Below are 21397 nucleotides of genomic sequence, written 5' to 3' on the forward strand. Positions count from 1 at the left end.
AATCACATATGGTTTTGTTTGAATAAGGATGTAATCTTCAGAGTCTAATGGAGTAATTGCAGAACTTGATCTCAAGTGGATTGATGTCAATCCTGAAGCAGTACCAGCTTGTTATGACTGATTATGCTTATTTGTAATTGCTATCCATGACAATCCTTATTACAATAAGTAAGGCTCTGCTAAATACTCTTGGACCAACTTTGTTGTATAGAAGGGCACTGTAAATGCTTAGTATATCAAAAGTACCTAAAACCCCCACTTGCTTGAACACAAGCAGAACAATTTCTTTCTTTTAAGTATTCTTTTGTGCCCTTATATTGAAACAGCTGAATGTGCCAATATTATATACTTTCATGTATACTTCTGTGATTTATACTGTGGTTACATCAAGTGTCGGTGAAATTTCATGCTGTTTGCTTATTTTAAAATATGAAACATGATCTTTATTCACCATAGAAATAAAAATATTGTTCCGAGTTACTATATATTATGATGTAAATACATTGCTTAGGTTCCTATCACTGCATTTTTAGCCAATGCGATATAATGTACGATGCAGTCAGGCACAGGCTGCCTGTTAACTCTTGGCTGTTCTGGTTGAGTCAGTCTCAAAGCATTAGCTGTAGCTCACAGTTTGCATTATGCAGTGTATTTTGATCTTTTGAAATTTGTTGTCTGCACACATTCTGGTGAAAGCAAATGATTTGGAAAAGTCTGGTAGAATGGGTAGGGAAAATTCTGCTCTGAAAATTTTGATTCAAGTTTTATTTTTTTCCCCAAAATAAAATTTTGATTGTGAAGTACATTTTGTTTTCCCCATTATATTTGCTTCACACATCATTGCATGACGTCAGTGTTGATAGTGCAAGACATGACATTATGAAGTAGAACAAAATAAAAGTAACATGAAATAAAACACACTTAAAATACCTATTGAAAAATAAATGTTGTTTTAAATAAAATGTTTAAGTTTCCAAAATACAATTTTTCCAAAATAAATTATTCCTGTCTTGGGAAATTTTGTGTTTTCAGGGTGGACACCAGAGAAAATTTACGAGGGTTTTTATGTGATCATTAGGTAATCCAGTAGAAAAACTATTCTAATAAAAGAGTTTGTCTGACAGATTATTTTGTCATGTACAGAAGCAAGAAAGTGGACACCTTTTTTTTTTTTTTAGCTCTTGTACAATGCCCTGTAATTTTTTTGAACACTGCAATTTTTCATTTAGCATTGAAAGCGAATTATGAGAACTTGTGCTACAGGTATCTTTTACTTATGTCATGAAGATATCCCACAAGAAAATATAGACCTTATCTCTCCAGATTCTCACTTTGATTCCATTAAGAAGTATGGATTTTATACACTAGCAGAAGCAAGGTAGACCCTCTGGTAACACAAAAACTTGTGTAGTCTTAGAAGGAAATAGTGTTGGTAAACGGTATGTCTAAAGAGACATGGGTTTAGACATCATCTTCATTGCGTGAATGAGATGCTTAGATACATCCTGCATTCTCTGACCTTCATTTAAGTGACTGGAGTCATGGTTTATCCTCAGTTTTCAGAAACCAGAATAAATTTCATGGAAGAAATGCTTTCTTTTCCCCCTTAATATTTTTATTTTCTTCTTAATACTTTCTAAGTATTCCTTCACTGGTTCATTTTAGATTCATTTGCCATGGTCTCATCAATGGTGAGAAGTACATTTTCAGAGTCAGAGCTGTTAATGCAGCGGGACTCAGTGAATTTTCACAGGATTCGGAGCCCATAGAAGTGCAAGCAGCCATTGGTAAGCTGTTTCCATTGCTCCTTTCAATGATAAACATGGTGATTTTTTAATTAAAGATGTTTTCAGCAACTATTTGTAAATAATTGTTTTGTTTTACAATGCTGTCCACAAATAATAATTTATCCATAGATTCTATGGTCTCACCACCATAGTTTTGCAGTCACTGCACTCTTGTAGACTGTTCACCTTCACCATCCAGTCTTCTTCAGGTGTTTCTTTTGAACCACTGTAAGAGAGCACTGCCAAGTTCACTTCATAGTTATCCTGGAAAATGGAATGTCATTCTGATTCTGTAATGTGGTATTTATCACCTCTAATGCACACCATCCTATATACAGTCAGTTCCTAAGAAATTTGTTTCCATACCTAAACCTAATAATCAGTGCAATGTGTCTTTTGTAAACCTTCTATAACCCTGTGTGTTCTCCCTTTGTTGATGAATTATTTCTGTTTGCCACTGCCTGAACTAATCCATAAAGATTAATGAGATCATTGGGCTAGTATAAATTGTATGTCTGCAACATCCTCACTCTCATTTGTATCAAAACTGCATACCTCACAACCTTAGAGTAGAGAAATGTGGCCCAGGGCAATTTTGTGAGATCATCTTGAAAGGATCAGAAATATGGCTTGGAAGATCTAACACTAAAATAGTTGTAGCAAATGAAGATTACTATTAACTTTCCATATTTATTCTGCTCTGAAAAGTAGACATTATCAAAAGAGCATTACTTGTGAGCAGGTTGAGAGGTATTCTATGCACTTCAAATTTTTGTGAATTCAAGCTTAACATTTTGTGTGTAAAACCTGTGATTTGTCATACTTTGGCTGTATTGCTCACTGTACGCATTACTTCATTCTGTTGACTAAATGAAGAAAAAAGAATGTATTCTAATTCAAAATGTCTTTGCTGTTTTCTGGCAATTATAGGGGGAGGATTGCTTCATGGTGTGTGTCCTGAACTGAGTGGTAAAGCTGGTGGACTAACAGACTGCACTACCAGCTGGGAAGGCATGCATGAGTCCTCCCAGCCTATCTTTGACACAGATGCTTTGCTAAAATGCAATGCTAAATTTAATAGAGACACGCTACTCGGTAGCTCTGACAAACTGGGGAGTACAGGAGACAATAACATAAGAGAAACGGTTAAGGACGCTGTCACATCTGCACCACAAAAAGTTGCTGCTAAGCAGGCAAGTAAGTGTCAACCCGGGTATCTTTTGACACTGGAAAAAGTGACAAAGAAGAAAGATACAGGTGGGAGTTAATAAAATAAATAGATTTCACTGCTTCGGTACATCCACTTCAGATGGTTGTAACCTCTGCTCCTTTGCGCCACAAGTGAACGCGCTCTCCAGTGAGGAATCTTCCATCAGACCCATGAGTTACATGGCAACACTCTGTTAAGATTATTATGCATGTAATGGTATTGGAGACCATTTTACATACTTAGTGGCTACTGACAGTGAAACATATTAATCTGTTTACTAATTTAATAGCTTGTTTGGCTACATATTAATGTATCCAAGATACTGTATTATTTCTAAATCACTTCAGTAATTTGTTAGGAGTCTTGTTACCTAGTCTCTGGGTTATGTACATGTGAAGAAAACAAAATCTGATTATGATGGTAAGCATGAAAATCTGTGTTGTGTTAGGATATATGAAGATCCTTTGTGGATTTATGCCTAAGCTACAGCTTATCCTCTGAGACACAGTGCTAATGAATGTTCTGTTGTATCTCTGACTGACAGCAATATGTAATGAGGAAAACCTATCAAGTTGAAGGCACATGCACAAAATCATGTTTTATATTGTCAACACCTAAACACCCATTATGCCCGAGAAACGTGGGGGCTTGAATTTCATTTAAGTCCTGGTACCTAGCCAGTGAACTGAATTCCTCCCCAGGCCTCTGAAGTGAGACTCATAAGGCTTGTGTAAAATGTTGAACAGAAAACAAAGTAGAGGCTCCTGGGGCTAGCTGACAGTGGTATAAAGCATTAAAGATGAAAGGAAACATATATGATGTAGGTTTTCCATCAAAAGTAGGACTTCAGGGTCACAAGTAGGGCTTTTCACTGGTGAATGACATATTGGGTGGGGGCAAGCATTTCCCCACTAGATACAGAAAAGGCTTTATAAGAAAATGGGTTGGGATGAAGTTAATGATTTCTGCATTGTTAAATTTTTTTTTTACAAAGAGGATTATGCCACAAATTTTTTTAATGTAACTTCCAGTAACAGACATGTTCCGTTTCTGGTCAGTCTACAGTGCCTATGATCATGCTTCCTTCCATTAAGGTAAGATCATGTGAGGGGTGCAATGATAAAATTTGCACAGTGTATAAATTTAAAAGAGAAAAAAAGAAATAATGAACAGATAAAGTTCATTCTCAGAAGGGAAGAATGTGGGCCTATTTAAAAAAAAGGAACTACAACAAATATTGTATGTCTGAAAAAGGGTTTGCTTTCAGCAATACAAATCATTGCATCTCCAATTTTTTAACTTTTCCTGTAATGTTAGTTTTAGTTCCCCATTTTTCACAGTTTTAAAGCGAGTCCTGATCACTTACATCAGAGCTGCAATTGCAACACATTCTTTCACCATGTATCAGCTTGCTTCTCAAAAAACAAATGATCCTGAAAACTAATTCCTATGCAGTTTGGACTTCTTCATTTGGTTTATGGAAGCTTTTATGCTGCATTTCTTATTCCAACTCCAGAAACTTCCCTTGACCACATAAATATTGTCCTAATTAGGAAATGCAGGATGGGAGCCACCTGAATACGGTAACTGAATGCCAGTCTGACTATTGAAATACTACTTCCTACTTATGTATTATTCACATTGAAACAGCTGCTCCATCTCCACCTTATGACATCATGGTACTTGAGAGTGTTCGTGACTCGATGGTATTAGGATGGAAACAACCTAAAGTCACTGGTGGAACTGAAATTACTGGCTACTATGTGAACTATCGTGAAGTGGTTGATGGAGTTCCTGGGAAATGGATGGAGGCCAACATTAAGGCGATTAGCGAGAAGGCATACAGGGTAAGAGGTTAACTTCTGTTATTGCTGTGGGTACAGACAATATTTCCAAAACAGATCTCAAAGACAGATTCGGATGAATTATGATTCAGTGTATGTACAGATTGCTGTTCAGAGGGTTTTATATCCATGATAATAAATTTATTTAGCTCTGTTAAACTTCTCTGCAAGATTATTTGCACACTTATCTGTTAGTCTGGCACCGTCACCTGTGAATTCACTACTCTAGACATAGCCTGTTTTTTTTTTAAGTCAGGCCCTCACAACAAATGGCATTCCTGCTGGGTTTGGTGGACCTACCCCAGTGCTTGCTGGTGCTGGAACCAGCTCTGTGCTAGCTGCGTTTTGTTATCAGTTGACCCAGTTTAGAGATAGTGCTAGCTACAACCTCGTTGAGCTGCTTTACAAATGAAAAGCAATGCCAGGACTGAGTTTCACCCCACTGTAAGGATAACTCTTGCCTTAAGTGAACTTGCTCTGTATCATGAGACAGATTAATATGATTGTTGAGCAATACCCTGCTCCCTCCCTGACTACCAAACTGTCTATCAGTAGGAAAAGGGGTTTACAATTTGAGCATGCTAAGACTGCTCATGTGTGTTCCACCACTGATTAGAGGAAAAGCCAAGATAGTTATCGCCTTATGTATGATGTCAATAAAGCTTTTGTCTCTTCAGGCACTTAAAAGCATGCTCATGTGTTCAATAATTTTCATTGCGACTTTCTTCTAAAGCCTTAATCCAAAGTTAATAAGTACCATCTTATTGATTCTGCAGATTCAAAACCTGAAGGAAAACATGGTGTACCAGTTCCAGGTGGCTGCTGCTAACCTGGCTGGGGTTGGGACACCCTCCCTACCTAGCCAGCCCTTCAAATGTGAAGAATGGACCATTGCTGTACCTGGTAGGATCCTGACTGGGAGGCGGAGGTTACTCAAAGCACGGGGGTACTCTGTGATCGATTATCTAGGTTCTCAATGCCTTCAGTTTCCAGGGGAGTCAATGGGCACTGAAGTTCATACCCAGGCTTGAATTTCCATCACTTTGAGTTAGTACAATTACAATGATGCATTAAACAATCCCTATTTAATCAGTAGCATTTTACAAGCAGCTTGGATTTTCTTGATCTTTCCTGCTTGGTTCCTGTACTGTCTGCCATTTTTCTTCCTAGTTTAAATGGTAGACATAAATACCTAAGGCACAAGGCAGAGAAGAATGAGGTCCTGTAACCCTTGTCTAAATGTATCACTTCAAGGCCAGATCGCTGGCCTTTTAACACTCACTGAAGTGAATGAAAACAACCTCCACAGACTTCAATGGACTTTAAGCAGTCTTTGAAGCAGCACATTAGCTTAATAATTAACTTATTTTCCTGAGTTTGTAGATTATTTGTCATTGTTGTTTGTTCATGAATATTTGATCAAGATACAAATCTCAAAAAATTGGATTGTTCTTTTGGGCTAGTCTTTTTAATAGGCATGGGTTGTATTTATATCGGGTCTAGATATGATACAGAGGAGCTGCACGTGTTATGTCAGCTCTGGGTGTACAACATGGTGTCTGGTTTTGGTTTCTGAAGTCTTATGCACTAGCCCCTTTGGGATTTATTTTGGTACCACAACTCCAACTTTTACTCTTACCTTTCAGGTCCACCCCATGATGTCACATGCACAGAAGTTAGGAAGGACTCTTTGGTTTTACTGTGGAAGGAACCAGTTTATACTGGCCGTAGTCCCATAGCTGGTTATTATGTTGATATGAAGGAAACTGAGGCAAAGGAGGAACACTGGAGAAGTGTCAATGAGAAGCCACTTCAAAAGAAATTCTTGAAGGTAAATAGCTTAAGATTCAAATACTGGTATAAAAGTATAAACATGAGGAAGTCAGCCTTTGATAGCATCGTCCTGTGCTGATCATGGCTCCGTTTAATGAAATACTTAGCAGGCTATGTTGTGCCAAGGATACACATGTGTAATGCCTGTATAGTTAGACAAGACAGTAACTCAGAAAACAATCTGGTATGACAAGCCTAAAAATAAAAGAAAGCACTGCTAAACCCAAATACCATTCTTGTAACACAGGAGGCATCCCTAGCATTTTCTGGCTCAAAGGGCAAGATAGGTATTGCTACACAAAAACAGATGGCACAAAACCAGATGTTCTGATAAGGTGGCAGGTGATTCTTTCTAATACAAAGTACCCTCTCCTCACATTTCACAAGTTAAACCCAAGCTTTTTGCACTATTATGCTACATAATTTTGTGGAATGACTTCTAAATAAGGGGTCAGCTGTACCTCAGTTCTAGAGGTACATCTGAAGTAGGTTTGCTATTTGTATGCTTTTCAGAATATTTGAAAGACAACTCACTTTAAAGTGTGATCCTTTCATATATGTTTTAAAGGAGTACTCGCAGGTGTTATAATGTCAGTGTGATTCCTGAAGTCACTACAATTAAATCTGTACCATTAAATGCCCTTCTGTTTCTAAATAGGTGTGACTTATTATCCTAAAAATTTCATTTTTAAAAGCCAGAATTTACCTGCAGTAGAAGACTATGATGTTTCAGAGGTCAATGTACATGACTTAAAAACATTCCATTCCAATAACAATGTTCCTTTTGCAAAGAAATCAATGCCAGTAATGACGCTGTCTAAATGTTAGCTATGCATACAAGGAAGGAGCAAGCCATACAGATTAGTCAAGTCACTCTGGAATTGAAAAAAAAAAAAAGAGGAAGAAATATTTGTCAACTGGAAAAGAAGCAAAACAAAAAAAGAAAGGAAATACAATTGTCAAGTATCCAGACTGATCTGTAATACACGTGAAATTAAAATCAGTGTTTTGTAACACATCATGCATGTGTATTTGCTTCTTCCAGATAGGTGGCCTAAAACAAGGTGTGAGCTATGTGTTTCGTGTACGGGCAACAAACCAGGCTGGTGTTGGGAAACCATCAGATGTCACGGATCCTGTTGTAGCTGAAACACGACCAGGTTTGTTAGAAATACTTCCTCTTTTTTTGTCATATTTAAACAGGTTCCTGTTTGTGTGATGTGTTTACATGTAGGCTGCATGCAAACAGTCTGACCTCTCTCAAGTCAAACTTTTTTACTAAGCAGGAAATGAGTTGAGGGTCATATCTTACTTTCTGGTCTGGTATATTTTAAGGTCAGAACAGATTTTCTTACCATAACTACAGGTTTAGGAATATAAAAATACAATAAAGTTGTAAGATTTGCATGTATCTATAGACAGAGGACACACTAAGATCACCTCAACCAAAAAATGCTACAGGTGTAGATTTTGCCCTTCATGCAGTAAACCAGTTGTCTATGCTTTATCATTCTCCTTTTTTTAACTTACGTAATGTGCCTGAGGAAAGGGTAAAAGAAATTACTTTTTTCCCTTGGCCTTTAAAATACAGGCTTTAAAAACATAATGAAGTCAGTTTGGAGACCACTTTCAGTAGGAATTCAAGTGCAAATGTTTGCTGGAGTCATCCTTGCAGGCTGGCTCCAGCATGTCTATAATGCCAGCAAGAAACATGGGAAACAGCGCAGAGGCAGAATCTCCATACCTGGAACTTCAGAAAACCCCTGAGTTTTATTTAGCCATACAGGTAACATAGGTGACTTTTTGATCAGAGTCAACACCTTTTTGTCACTAAATCCCTAACAGAAAACATAAGCATGGGCTTGTGGCTTACTCATCTATAGACTACTTTAGAAGTGGAGGGTCCTACAAGGTGGAAAAACAAACTCCCAGGTATTTTAACCAAATCTAGTATAAGGTTAGTATGATGTAAGAAGGTACAGGGGTACAACCCAACCTGGATCCACCATACACCCTCTTTTCCTCTGACAAGTTCCCTTCTTCCACCTCAGATCTGATCCCACCTGGGAAGGTTTCTAAGAGCCCTGTAAGAACAGGAACGAAGGCAGGCAGTGGGCAGGCAGCAGGCAGGCAGGACAGCACGGGGACCTGGGGCAGCCAGGCACAGGGAGCACAAGTAGCAGTGCAGGGGCATAGGCAAAGGAGGTGACTGCTGGGGCAAACAGCTGCCTACCGTGCCTACACAGTCAGGTTGATAGCTGTTCCTGCCTGGAGAAATAGTCGGGGTTTATTTGGGATGGTATTGACTGTGAGGTGTTGAGCAGACATCACCGGCAATCATCAGTTCCCATTCCTACCCTGGTTGCCTCAGGAGCATTTTCATGAGATCCCTTCCCTGTTTCTGACTCCCAGGTCCATTTTCACATCTCCTGTTACTTCAGCAGCACTGGCCCAGCTCTCATAAATGCCTGGCCCTTATGGCCAGGACAGCAAAAATCCTAAGAAGCCTTGAGTTAGCTCTCAGTGCAGCTGTAAGCCAAGAAAGTCTGAAAAAGGAGGTCTGAAGCTGGGGGTGTAAAAGAACTGGAAAACTCAGAGCGGGGAGACTACAGCGACTGCTAGTGAGGCTGGGATGGGGAGAAGGGACTGGAAGGAGTAGATGGTAAGTTGAGAGGGTGTAAGATTGGGATATGAGGACAAAAAAGGGTAAGTGTGTGAGTAAGAAGGGCTTGGGATAGGATCTTTCGAAAATACAGTAGCCATCATTTCAGAACTACAAGCTGCTGAAGCACTAGGGCTATTTCCATCATCTGTAAGAGGACTAAGGCAAAACTTAGAAACTTATTCTTGAAAACAGCTTATATACAGCAACCACTTCTAAAAAGAGAATCAAACCAGTATTAGTACTAACCTTTTGGTTTTACTAATCCATTTTCTTTGAGGGTTAATATCTATCTGTCAGACTTTTGATAAAAACTTGTTATGATAATAATCTTCAAGTGTACTAAATAAAGGATTAGTCATGCCATTACAATTAAAAAAAATATGAATGTGAACTCTTGTGGAGATGATCACCATGACTAAAAAAATTTGTACAGTGTTCTCAATGTTCAATGAGGTGCATGCCCACCTGGCAATATGAACTTGAGCAGAACATTTGGTTTACAGACCTCATTGTTAGAGAAGGAGGTACATCTCAGGATCATGGCCTTTTTGCAAGTGAGGCTTGGGTTCACAGGTGTAATGTCTGAGAGATCACAGGAAAGTCAGGGTTTGGCCCAGTGAAATCTCAGGGAAGCTGAAAATTATTTACTTGTACAAATCTGGTTGACCCATATTTTGAGCTGAGATCTGCAGATATGGCATCCACCAAACTAAGCTTCTTAAAAGTATTAAGAAAGGACAAAAGGCTTATTAAAAAAAATTATTTCAGAAAGCAGTCTCTTGGGCAGGCTTCCATCTTTCTCACTCAAACTATACAAATCTCAAGAACAATCATACCTTTTTTTTAAAATTACCACAAATCTTTTGGTCTTCACCAATGAATGCTGCCTTTATTAACATCTTGGATGGAGACAAAATATTGTCAGGTCTCTCTAAACAATTCCTGCTGGAATGTTGCTTTTGGCAAATGTGTGAAATTGCCAGATGACCGAGCTTTCTAACCAAAGAATGTAAGTAAATAATATCCTGAATGAAAATATTTGCTTTAATACGAGAGGCACCAATTTTCTTTATTGAGTGACAGGTATAAATATAATGTGATAATATCCATCCACCTTTTCTTATTTGAAAAACCACATTTAATTTTTACAGTTATCTTTTAAAATTAAATGAAAAACCCACTCACATAAACAAATACCAAACCAGGCCACTTTTGAACTGTAACTTTGTCTTTAGACAAAAGCACTTCAGTGTGTATATATCTCACAGAAAGCAGGGGAAATCCAAGAGCAGACTGTAACTTTTCCCCATTGCTCCCCTTAGTCCTTGTGCATATTGGTACAAAGCAAAATTAGATTCTGATCCTGCATCAGTCACTTGAGAAGGGCTTGAACCTTAGAAGTTAATGAAACCATGTCCCATTCAACTTTTCTGACTAACTGTATTCAAGATGATGCCATTAACTCTAGTGTTTTGAAGCTGTCTGCTTTATCTTCATGTTATAGCTTTCTTTTCAAGGTAATAAAATGCTCAGATAAATGGAGATTTGATATGACATCTAAGTATTTTTATTTCTTATGACTTTAAGAGAAGCTCCATGTAGTATGTTGAAACCACCAAGCTATCTAGAGGAGGGAAATTAAGATTGCTACTACTATGGCAGCATCTTAGCATCTTTAGTTCCACTTTGTAGGACAGGTGGAGACCTCTGGTCAGTAATTTTAAAAGGATTTTTTTTTTTACTCACATAAATATTAGAGGCAAACACCATCATAATCTCTGGAAATAAATGCTATGCATTGTTATCATAATGAGAATACTTTAAAACAAATATAAAAGATTCTGTTCTTCAAATGGACCTTCTGGCTGTAATTCTTTGCACATAAGCCGCCATCAAAAGATTCATATGCTAATGATCTACAGGAAACTAAACACTAATGAAGTGTCAAGTGATGAATCTGCATGTAATAAATTAAATTATAAAAAATTTGCAAATATGCTGCTGCCTAGTAAAATATTTGTAACCTTAGACTTCATTTATCATGTATTGGTACTTAACGTGCTTCATTACTGCAAGGGCTGGTAAATAACAGTACCAAAATGGGAATACTAATCTTATCTTTCATTAAATGGTTATGGCAAATTATAAAGACTAAGCAAGCTGCATGTACACAAATTTGTCATTACAGGAGCTACTCACAGTGCTGGAGAGGACTTGTATAGTATTAGGATGATGAAACACAGAAATTTCCTTGTATGCTTGAGGGTCATTACGAATTATGCTGAAAATAAAGCATTTAATCTCAACGTTAGGAATAAAGCTGTTGTCTTTAAGGTACAATACTTTGTGGAGGAAGTGTGTCATTAGCATTCCGGGCAGCCTGGAATAGTCTTAAGCTAAGTCATATAACACGAGTGCCCTATTCAGATGCAAGATCCAGCTCAGAGCTGTTCGGAAAAGGAGGCTGGATGTTCTCCAGCACCTCTCAGTGCACATGCTCTCGCTGACATTCTCAGACAAGTTGCTGAAATGAAAGTTAACGCCACAGATGACAAGCTTGCTGAGCCACCTGAATCCCAGACGAAATTCCCTCAGCTTTGCTGGGGTGTGAGGGGGCAGGATAGAGGTGCCTTCGGGTTCCTGATCTGGGATACACCCTCAGGGCCTTTTAACGGACAAAGCCGGTAACCTTATCCAGCTCAAGGACTGCAGGTACTGGCAAAACAGCGTGGGCAACTTAAGCAGCTAATTGCAAATATTCACTCCCTTTGTGGATCCAGGATTAGTGCTGCAGACGGTGGCAGGGCTGGATGCCAAGCGCAGCAATTAAACCAACCTCCCGGGCTGAAGCCAGTGTCACTAAAAATGTGCCTCAGTTGCACAAGTGTGCACTGCTGGGGCAATTCGATTGTTTCCTCTTATGCCTCCTGCACCTCTTCAAACACCCACATTTGCACACGGTATTCCCTTTAGAGCTCTTATCTTATTAGGGAATAAGAAATTCATACTGCATAATGAAAGCTCTGACTACCCCTTACCACAGAAAATATTGCTATTTAATATTTCAAACATTTAGTGGATTTAGAGGCTTGCTATTTTTTTTCCCCCCTTCAGGTTTTTCCAGAGCAAATATCATAACTCTCATGTGTGCTTAGACTTGCTCAAATAAATCAGTTGATTTATGATGCTCTTTAATCTGTGGATTAGAATAAGAACTGTTCTTGTGAATCAAAGACTAAGGATGCCAGTGTTTGCAGCAATTTATGTGCTGAGAAAATGGCGAGGATCTGCTTAATCCACCCTATGAATATCTATATAAATTCGTTTGCTGGCTTCTCTGAGAAAGTGGAATTGCATTGTTCTGCTCTTTCAGGAACCAAGGAAGTGGTGGTTGATGTGGATGACAATGGAGTAATTTCCTTGAACTTTGAATGTGATCAGATGTCTCCAAACTCTAAGTTTGTTTGGTCCAAGAATTATGAACCGATTGAGGATGACTCTCGACTGAACATCGATACCAAAGGCGGAAAGTAAGAACCCTCGGGGGTAGCAATAGTCTCGTGTTTGAGAGATCTAGACTGGTCACAGAAATCCATCCTTTTGGATGTATGACCTCAGTAAGAGTTACATCTGCCTTTGTCACTGGAAGGCTACTTCATGAGTATGCTGTTCTCCGGCAAGTCTATATGCAGACCATTTGGAAACTGTAGCTTGTACAGAATGAGTCAGACCTCCTGTTCAGGCAATTTAGTTATGTTTAGGCATAGGGAGAGAAAATCTCTGCTCTGTCATCTTATAACCTGTCAATCAAGGCAAATTATTATTATTCCTATTGTTATTATTTTAAATCTCCAAAGGATAAAATTATTTGGCTGCTTGCAAAATGCTTTTGCCATGTAACACTGTTGCAATCTTTGGAGGTGCTGGAGTAAGCAGGACTGTCTTCTGATGGTGTCACCACGGCCTGATTTGGTAACTTCTATAATGCTCTACAAGCCTACTCTGTTTCTTCAGGCTTTTAACAGAGAGGAAGAAATGGCAAATGCACAGGTTCAGCCTATGAAGTGCCTATGTGCTCTTCCAGTTATAGAAACCATACAGAAAGAAACAGTGGCTCACCACACTCATGGTATTGCATATGAAAACTGAATCAGCCTGTACTTACAGTATCCTTTCATGCTCATCAAAGACTTGACAACATGTTTTTAAGCATGCTTGAACTAAGTTAAACTAGCTACCTCCAGTGCTTTTGGCACTATCTGAGAGTTGTGCTGTCTCCATTTGTACCACACATGGTAGGACTTACCCTGATTTATACTGGCCAGAGCCCCCCATTTGCCTGTTCAGTCAGAGCAAAAGCTAATACAAGACTATTTTTATCTGCTGTTATAGATGTAAAGGAAGGGTTTGGTTCAGACTGATCTCATCCTTTTATCAAAATGCTTTGGTTTTTTTTTCCCTAAAGGTCAAAAGCTATCTTTAAGGATCTTGGAGAAGATGATTTGGGAGTTTACTCTTGTGTTGTTACAGACACTGATGGAGTTTCATCAAGCCACACAATTGATGAGGAAGGTAGACACAGTGTCTATTAAGCATGCCTGTTTTGCTTTCACACCTGTTTTTCCCCATTGCCGTGTCTCTCAGATCCATAAGACATGCACACCTTATATTATTTCTTTTATGTCTTTTGCAGAAATGAAACGCCTGCTTGCTCTGAGCCACGAACGCAAATTCCCAAGTAAGTGAATTAAACGTGTCTGTAGGGGAGAGTTTTGTATGCAGTGGGGTATCACAAAGCTCCTGCCACCATCAGGTAGGGAAGTCACTATAGTAATTTCAAGTGAAAGTGGTTTTGATTTGAAAATCTAAGATTCCTTTAATTTTTTCTCTTCCTTTCAGTATATTTGTGTATTACTGATGTTCTTTCCAATTTGTTGCAGGCTGCTGGTCTAGGCATATAATGTCTATATAACAGTTGGAAAATAAGTATCCCATTGGCTTTGTTTCTTCTGCAAAACAGCCTTACTCAGCATACCTAACCTGATTTGAAAACCAGAATTTGAAAAATTCTCTAACTTTACTCCAACTGAAGTTAACATAAGTTAAATTTAAGGTTAACAAAGCAGGCAACTGTAGTTCAACTGTAATGATCTATATATACAGAATTTTCCTGCGGAAATTAATTCCCTCCCTCTTTGCTGTAACACTTGACAATATGAACATCCTTCCTGCTGCTTGGGATGGCATTTTTGCCAACTCCACAGACCTCCTATACCTTTGTGATATCCTGGTAGTAGCACAACTTGGTTATTTTCATTGGAATGTAACTTGAATAATTGGGAAAAAAAATATTGGATTGTATAATGAATCTATTACACGCAATGAGATGAGACCTAAACTTGGTCTCATCTTCTCCCACTACATTCTCTTCTTTTTCATTCCAGGCACTAGAATTCTTGCCTATGTTTTAACATCTTCAGCTTCGTGCATGCGCTGCTGGCCCCTCTGCCAACTCAGGAGACATCACGCCTCTCAGCCCAGTCAAAACTTGGCTGCGGAAATGGCCTGTCTTTTTGCCCACATCATCTCTCTTTTTCATTTCTTTCTGTGTGTTTTCCATATCAGCTCTACTCTTCTCAACATATTGTATTACCTTTTGACAGCCCAAGCATACCCTTGTTTACTCCTGCTCCTCCTAGTTCTTTCCCCCTATCTTCACCCTGAAAGTTAGTTATCACAAAACCTTGCTGTTGTCACATGTCCTTGCTTGCCTTGATCCTTCTCTTCTGAGTGCTTTTCCATGCTCTGTGTTCATAACTAATGTCACAAAATAAGCTCCTCAGGACACAGATTGTGTATTCTTTTTTGCATTGCATTGGGTAACAGTACACTTCTAGTTGTGCATGAGCTTCCAGGAGGCACAGGCAAAAAGGCAGATCACTGCAGAACGTATCCTTAAGGAGGAAACTGTCTTACTTGCTTTGGCCTCTCTAGGCCCTGTGGACACTAAAAAAAAAAAAAAAAATTACAAATAGGGATTGAGATTGATCTGGCTATGCCTATGGGGTTAGAAAAATAAAAATGAGCTCCTATGGATCAGCATGAAACTTTAGTCATATCTCCAGATAATCTGTTTGAGGATTACCCAAATTCTTAAAAAAAAAATCAGTTGCTAGGCATTTCTGATTTGACATCAGCTCTAGCGCGTTGCTTTGTCTGTAATTCTGAACTGCATTTAATTGTAACTTCTGCTTAGAAACATCTGCAGCCGGTAACTCCATGGGAAAATAGGTTGCTTGAATAATGCAGCCTTACAGAACACAACTACATGTGGGCACAATAGTGTATTGGTGCTAGATAAAAATAAATTGTTCCAACTCTTCAATTTAGCAACTGCCCGAGGACTCCCTGTCAAGTGCTTGCGGTAATTCGTGGTGCTATACAAATAGGATGTGAAACCTTGTAAGCATGGTGGCTGGAAAATGCTTAAAGTAGCTGTCAGTTGGTGCCTATGGAAATATTATTTTAAAGTAAGACTTTTGCTTGTGGAGGACTGTAACGCAGATTCGTCCAGATCCTTTGGGCTGAGGAGTGAACGGCCTTTTCCCAAGAAAGAATATTTTTGCATCCTTTCAGCCCTTTATTTAAGAGCTTCTGAGATACTTTCCTCTCTTCCATGTTAGTCTAAAGTTATTCATAGTTAATTACATGGAAATCAAGTTGGGGGTTAAAATTGCCGTAGAGCTGACAGTGAAACAAAAGGAATGCAGCCTGATGTCTATTCACACCTTGTCCCTTTTGCTTCCACTGGCTCTTGCAGCATTTCAGTCACTTTGTTTTGAGAAATTATGCAAGACCTGAGATTCCTTCTGTTTCTTTCAAGCAAAGTGATGTGCTGGGTGAGGAAGCTTCACATGGACCATTTGCAGTGCTGGGGCACACTCCTGCAGAGTTGTTCTTTGCCCTGTTCCCTCGTGGTAATGCTGTCCCTCCAGGCTTTCCTCCCTCTGGTTAAGCCTGTGTCTTTTTCATAATTCTCTTTTTTCCCTGTGACTGTTGCCTCACCTCCCAGAAGCCTTATTTTCACCAGAGACAGGTCCTGTGCCACTCAGGCACCACAAGCATACATGCGGGTGTGGGAGGATGTAGGTGTGAGGAAGGGCTGAGCGTGGGAAAGGAAGACATGGGGGGGTGGGGCTCACCCCCTAACTTTGTTTGATAGTGGGGTGGGATGGCAGCTCTGCTCCAGAGGGCACCCCAGTCATTTAGGACAGCGCAAACAGAAGGATGAGAGAAATTAGACACCGCGTCAGTCCCAGTCCTCTCCTGCTGTAGCTGGGCCTTTGCATACATGGAGCTAAAGAAACAACCCTGCCCTGGGATTTGTATGGGAGGAGGTGTGTCTTTACACTATCACCAGACTATATCATCAAGCATTTTGCAATGTATTTGTACACTGTCCTCAGCTGTTCCATGTTACACCCTAGCAATGCAGACTGTACACTGCTGTGAAAGTGGAGATTGGGGAGAGTTCACATACAGCATACGTATTCCCTGGAGTACGATTTTTGTTGAGAATCTGAGCATCCACTAAGACAGCTAAAAATTATGGAAGCCAATAAAATGAGCAGTATGCCCCAATACCAGAGTCTAAATGCTCATGTTTAATGTTGCTGATTAAAATATCTTAACAAAAAGTTAAAGTGAAAGAAAGCTGAGGACTTTTACTAACAAGAACAAGGAAAAATGAAAAAGACTAATATTACCAATGTATAGTACCCTTTACATGTTTTTTTTTCCTGCTAACACAAGGAATTGGTTTATATGTGGGGGATTTCCATTATTCGTAGGTAAACAAAATGTACTGGGGAGGTTGAGGGTGTATTGTGATACTTGGTGAATTCTGGAGATGGAGGTTCCTCAGCAAAGGATCAGAGTGCTTACAAAAATCTCCCAACCTGCAGCTCAGCAGCTGGCTTTCTGATCTGGCTTCGTGCTTGGGGTTTTTTGTGTTTTTTTTCCACTGAGTCAGTTCACTGTCTTACAGTAATATTGTTAGGCAACTCATTAAACATGGGTCTGCGCCATACAGACTCACATCATGCTGCAGAGATACTTGCAGTTTACCTTTGAAATAATCTTGTATTAGAATGGAGCATAACTCAAATCCTGAACACTTCCAGTCTGTACAGACCTAGTGATTGAAGGATCAAAAGATTAAATCTTGTCTGTCATCCCACGTATATGTAGGCGGAGAGGCATTCTGTCTCTATGAAGAGCTATCATAAACTAGTTACCTTGCATACAGTATCCAACTATGAAAGGAAGAAGTGGTTTTCTGATTGTAGAAGAAAACAGTTGTTGGGGCACAGGCAATGTATATGCTTCATTCTTTTCTTTCTTCTTCGTAGCTGTCCCACTTGCCTCTGAGTTGGCAGTGGAAATTTTGGAAAAAGGAGAAGTGAGATTCTGGTTGCAAGCTGAAAAACTGTCTGGCAATGCAAAGGCCAACTTTGTATTTAATGATAAAGAGATTTTCAATGGAGAGGTAAGCCTTTTCATTGCTTACATGCGCTTGCATTTTTATAAGTATCAATGAGTATTAATGTCTCTGTCTCAAATATACTTCCAACTAGTGTTCCACACTAATGCATTTTCATGAGAAATAACGTATGTCATTGAAAGCATCATTAGAAAGATTTTGTCCATAGTTCTGAACTCCAGATGAATTTTACTGGATGCAGTTTAAAAGTGGAGTTGAATTACTTCCTGCCACCTTTGTGAGTACAATGTGTTCTGTTAACTAGTGGGGACCATAGGAGTTCCTGCAATAAGGCAGTCCCAGGTAAGCAGCTAGGTTGGTCTTCAAGCAGTCACTGCAGTAGCCCAGATTCATCCTATCTATCATCTCCTTCATCTATGGCCATAGCATACCCTTATGCTTGGTTCTCACCTCTCTCTACTGTTTAGAGGAATTTACAACACCAAGGGAAAATTCCCAAGTGATTGTTTCCAGCAGCAGAACTTGTTACTCCCAAAGACATGATATGGCATGCTTGTGTTCAACACTGATATCAGGTAGAAAGCAGAGATGGAACATTCTACACAAAACCTTATAAAAATATAATCATCCTCAAAGAAAGTGTTATTCTGAATGGATGCAAATCTAAACCTTTCTAATGAAAAAGAGCACAGTACTCACCATACAACAGGCATGTCACATGCTTGTATAGCATCAGTAAATAGGCTTCACCTTTAACAGATTTCCTATTTATTTGGTTATATGTTTAGAGCTGGAGCTAGAGATAGTGGGAATCTGAATAAAGAAAACAGAATACCATATAACATTTGACAAATATTTTCTGATGCTGATATCCATTATTTTTTGCTTTACTTTCCATTCCTGAAGAAATATAAAATGAAGGTGGACCAGAAGACAGGCCTTGTTGAAATGATTATGGATAAACTTGAGGACAAGGATGAAGGGACTTACACTTTCCAACTGCAGGATGGAAAAGCAACCAATCAATCCAGCCTTGTCCTCATTGGTGATGGTAAGCTAATCTATATTACACAGTAGGCTGGAAAAATTTTACCGCAGTTACCTCACTTGTTGTCTTCACTTTCCACTGTTTTCAATACCAATAGATGTTCCAGTGGTTTTTCATGTCACAGTGCTTGCCCACCTCATATAGAACAAGCCATGTGTGTGAACTGGAATTTTTAAAGTGCTGGAAGGAAGGGGAATTGTTATAGAATTGTAAAATATTGCAGCCTGTCATGGTTTGTTTTTCTACAGGTGGAATGAAAATTTCCCATGTAAAAAAAATTGCCCATTCCACCAGGAACAAGTAGCTGCACTTCTTAGAGCTCGAGCAGCTTGCTGACTCTGCTGCCACTCATTTGCCTTCCTACGGAGAGCGGAAAGTAGCTGTATGATTGGGGATTACACTTCATCAGACATGACACATTAAACTCTTGATGACTGCAAGCAGCTAGGAAAGTTGGGTTAGCCATAATCAGCTTCTGACACTTCGAAAAGGGCAGTGAAAATCTGACCCTATGGCAGGATTCTCATTGACCTCCAAGGGACAGAGTTGCACCTAACTGTTACAGTGACATTCAGTACCGTAAAAATGGCAAATGATGTTTAACCTTGTATTTCTTGCTGGTTTTAATTCCTAGTATTCAAGAAGCTGCAGGATGAAGCAGATTTCCAGAGAAAAGAGTGGCACAGGAAACAAGGTGATAATATGGATATTTATAAGAATCACATATGTGTTAGTTAGTCTGTTAAGAGTTTGTTTATGTTTATATATGTTAATTTGAAAAAGATGGGTTTTGTCCTGTTACATGGTTGCTTACCTTCTGAAAGAGAAATAGGAAAAATAAAAATCACATTAAAATATAACAGTATTCTTGTCAAGAAAAACACATTTGTCTTTGGTTTTGTATCATGAATACCATTGATGTGACCTTTAAATATATATCTGTCATTTTAAACAGGTCCTCATTTTGTGGATAAACTGGGATGGGAAGTTACCGATGACTGTAATGTGATGTTGAAATGTAAGGTAAGGGGCAAGGAAAACATTGAGTGCAATGTTCAAAGCACTTTGACCTACCACTACTTAGATGGAGAGGGTGGGAAGGGACTAAAGACATGCCCTTTGCTTTTGTAGTCCCAACTGCATATTGGATAGCGACAGAGCCTCTGAGGGCTAATCATGCTGGGGCAACTGCTCATTGCATGCAAGAAAATACCTTGGAAAATAACTTGAACTTTTTTCTTCAGGTCTGTCAGCCACCCACCCAGGAAAAGGCACCTGAATAGGAATGACAAGTCTTTGTAAAACCTGGGACTTTCTCATTTTTGGCTGGTTTATGTGTGTAGAAATCCCTTGGGCAGGATCCACTGGTTCCCTGGGCTCCTTGAAGCTGTTGGCAGTCCTCTTCTCTCTCTCTTCATCCCTGCTGTTTTCCCTCTTGCATCCCTCATTTTAAAATGGACGTCTGCAATAACTCACTGCGATCAAGTTGTAAAGCTTGCTGTTCTTTTGTGAGAGACTTGAACAGGCTAACCCATGTGACACTAAGTTCCCCTGCTCAAATGAAGAGAATAATTATGATGTGGTTTTTCATCCATCTTAGGTGGCTAATATTAAGAAGGAAACACACATTGTATGGTACAAAGATGACAGGGAGATAATGGTAGATGAAGAACATGACTTCAAAGATGGCGTGTGTACTCTGCTGATATCAGAGGTGAGTGACTGTCCTTGCTATCCCTCAGCTGAAGTTAGTGTTACGAATTCGGATGAATGATACAATCTAATCTGATATTTCAGCAAAACAATCAAAAAAGGAAGTGGGTTTTAAAAATGGAAAAACTCACGAGGCGTCTGTGTTTTAGCTAAAGCAAATGTCTATCTATAACTGCTTGTTCAGATTTTCAGGAAATGATGACAGAAGAGATAATAAGCTTGACACTTCCTTTACATGTCAGTTTAACAACAGAATGAGACCATATTTATGTTTCAAATGGCATTTGGAAAGCGCTCGTCACTCAGGCTTTCAGAGGAGCTCCCTCTCAGAGTCACCGGAGAGGTCTGGTCCATACCCAGCCTTGCTGCAGACCTTGGGGGGACACCTGCATTCACCACTTCATCTCTTTGCTCTCAGTTCTTTGGCTGAGGAAGGGAAGAAGAGTCAGGGCCCCCTGGGGCCGGGGGCTCCCCCACAGCTCCAGGCCAGGACCCCCCAGCCAAGGCCTGTTCCACTGCCCCAGCCAGGATCAAGGCAGCCAGGGGGGCACGGGGGCAGCCCCAGCCCTGGGCATTAGGCACCTCCCTGGGGATGGGGATGGGACATCAGCTGGGTTCAGGAGTAAGATCTAGATTTTTCTACAGTAACTGTTCTGAAAACTGGTTTTACTGTTACAATATTGCAGTTTTCTAAGAAAGATGCTGGCACTTATGAAGTCATACTGAAGGACGACAGAGGAAAGGACTCCAGTGAGCTAAAGCTTAAGGACACAGGTCAGAGTCACCTTCTGCAT

General features: G+C 39.5%; 1 protein-coding gene across 2 annotated transcripts in view; it reads left to right on the forward strand.

The window, feature by feature from the left end:
* MYOM1 (myomesin 1) overlaps positions 1-21397 on the forward strand; it is a 78236-nt gene that overhangs the window by 39515 nt on the left and 17324 nt on the right. The window contains exons 17-31 of one of the 2 annotated variants that reach the window (XM_052787622.1): positions 1666-1787; positions 2718-3044; positions 4648-4844; positions 5618-5744; positions 6488-6672; positions 7720-7834; positions 12713-12869; positions 13805-13911; positions 14033-14077; positions 17751-17887; positions 18749-18893; positions 19525-19584; positions 19846-19913; positions 20491-20604; positions 21290-21377. In XM_052787622.1, coding sequence (XP_052643582.1) covers positions 1666-1787; positions 2718-3044; positions 4648-4844; positions 5618-5744; positions 6488-6672; positions 7720-7834; positions 12713-12869; positions 13805-13911; positions 14033-14077; positions 17751-17887; positions 18749-18893; positions 19525-19584; positions 19846-19913; positions 20491-20604; positions 21290-21377 — 1994 coding nt within the window. The remainder of the gene's footprint in view (positions 1-1665; positions 1788-2717; positions 3045-4647; positions 4845-5617; positions 5745-6487; positions 6673-7719; positions 7835-12712; positions 12870-13804; positions 13912-14032; positions 14078-17750; positions 17888-18748; positions 18894-19524; positions 19585-19845; positions 19914-20490; positions 20605-21289; positions 21378-21397) is intronic. The other variant, XM_052787620.1, reaches the window with a different exon arrangement.

This window comes from Harpia harpyja, chromosome 5, assembly GCF_026419915.1.
Source record: "Harpia harpyja isolate bHarHar1 chromosome 5, bHarHar1 primary haplotype, whole genome shotgun sequence".
NCBI classification, from domain to species: domain Eukaryota; kingdom Metazoa; phylum Chordata; class Aves; order Accipitriformes; family Accipitridae; genus Harpia; species Harpia harpyja.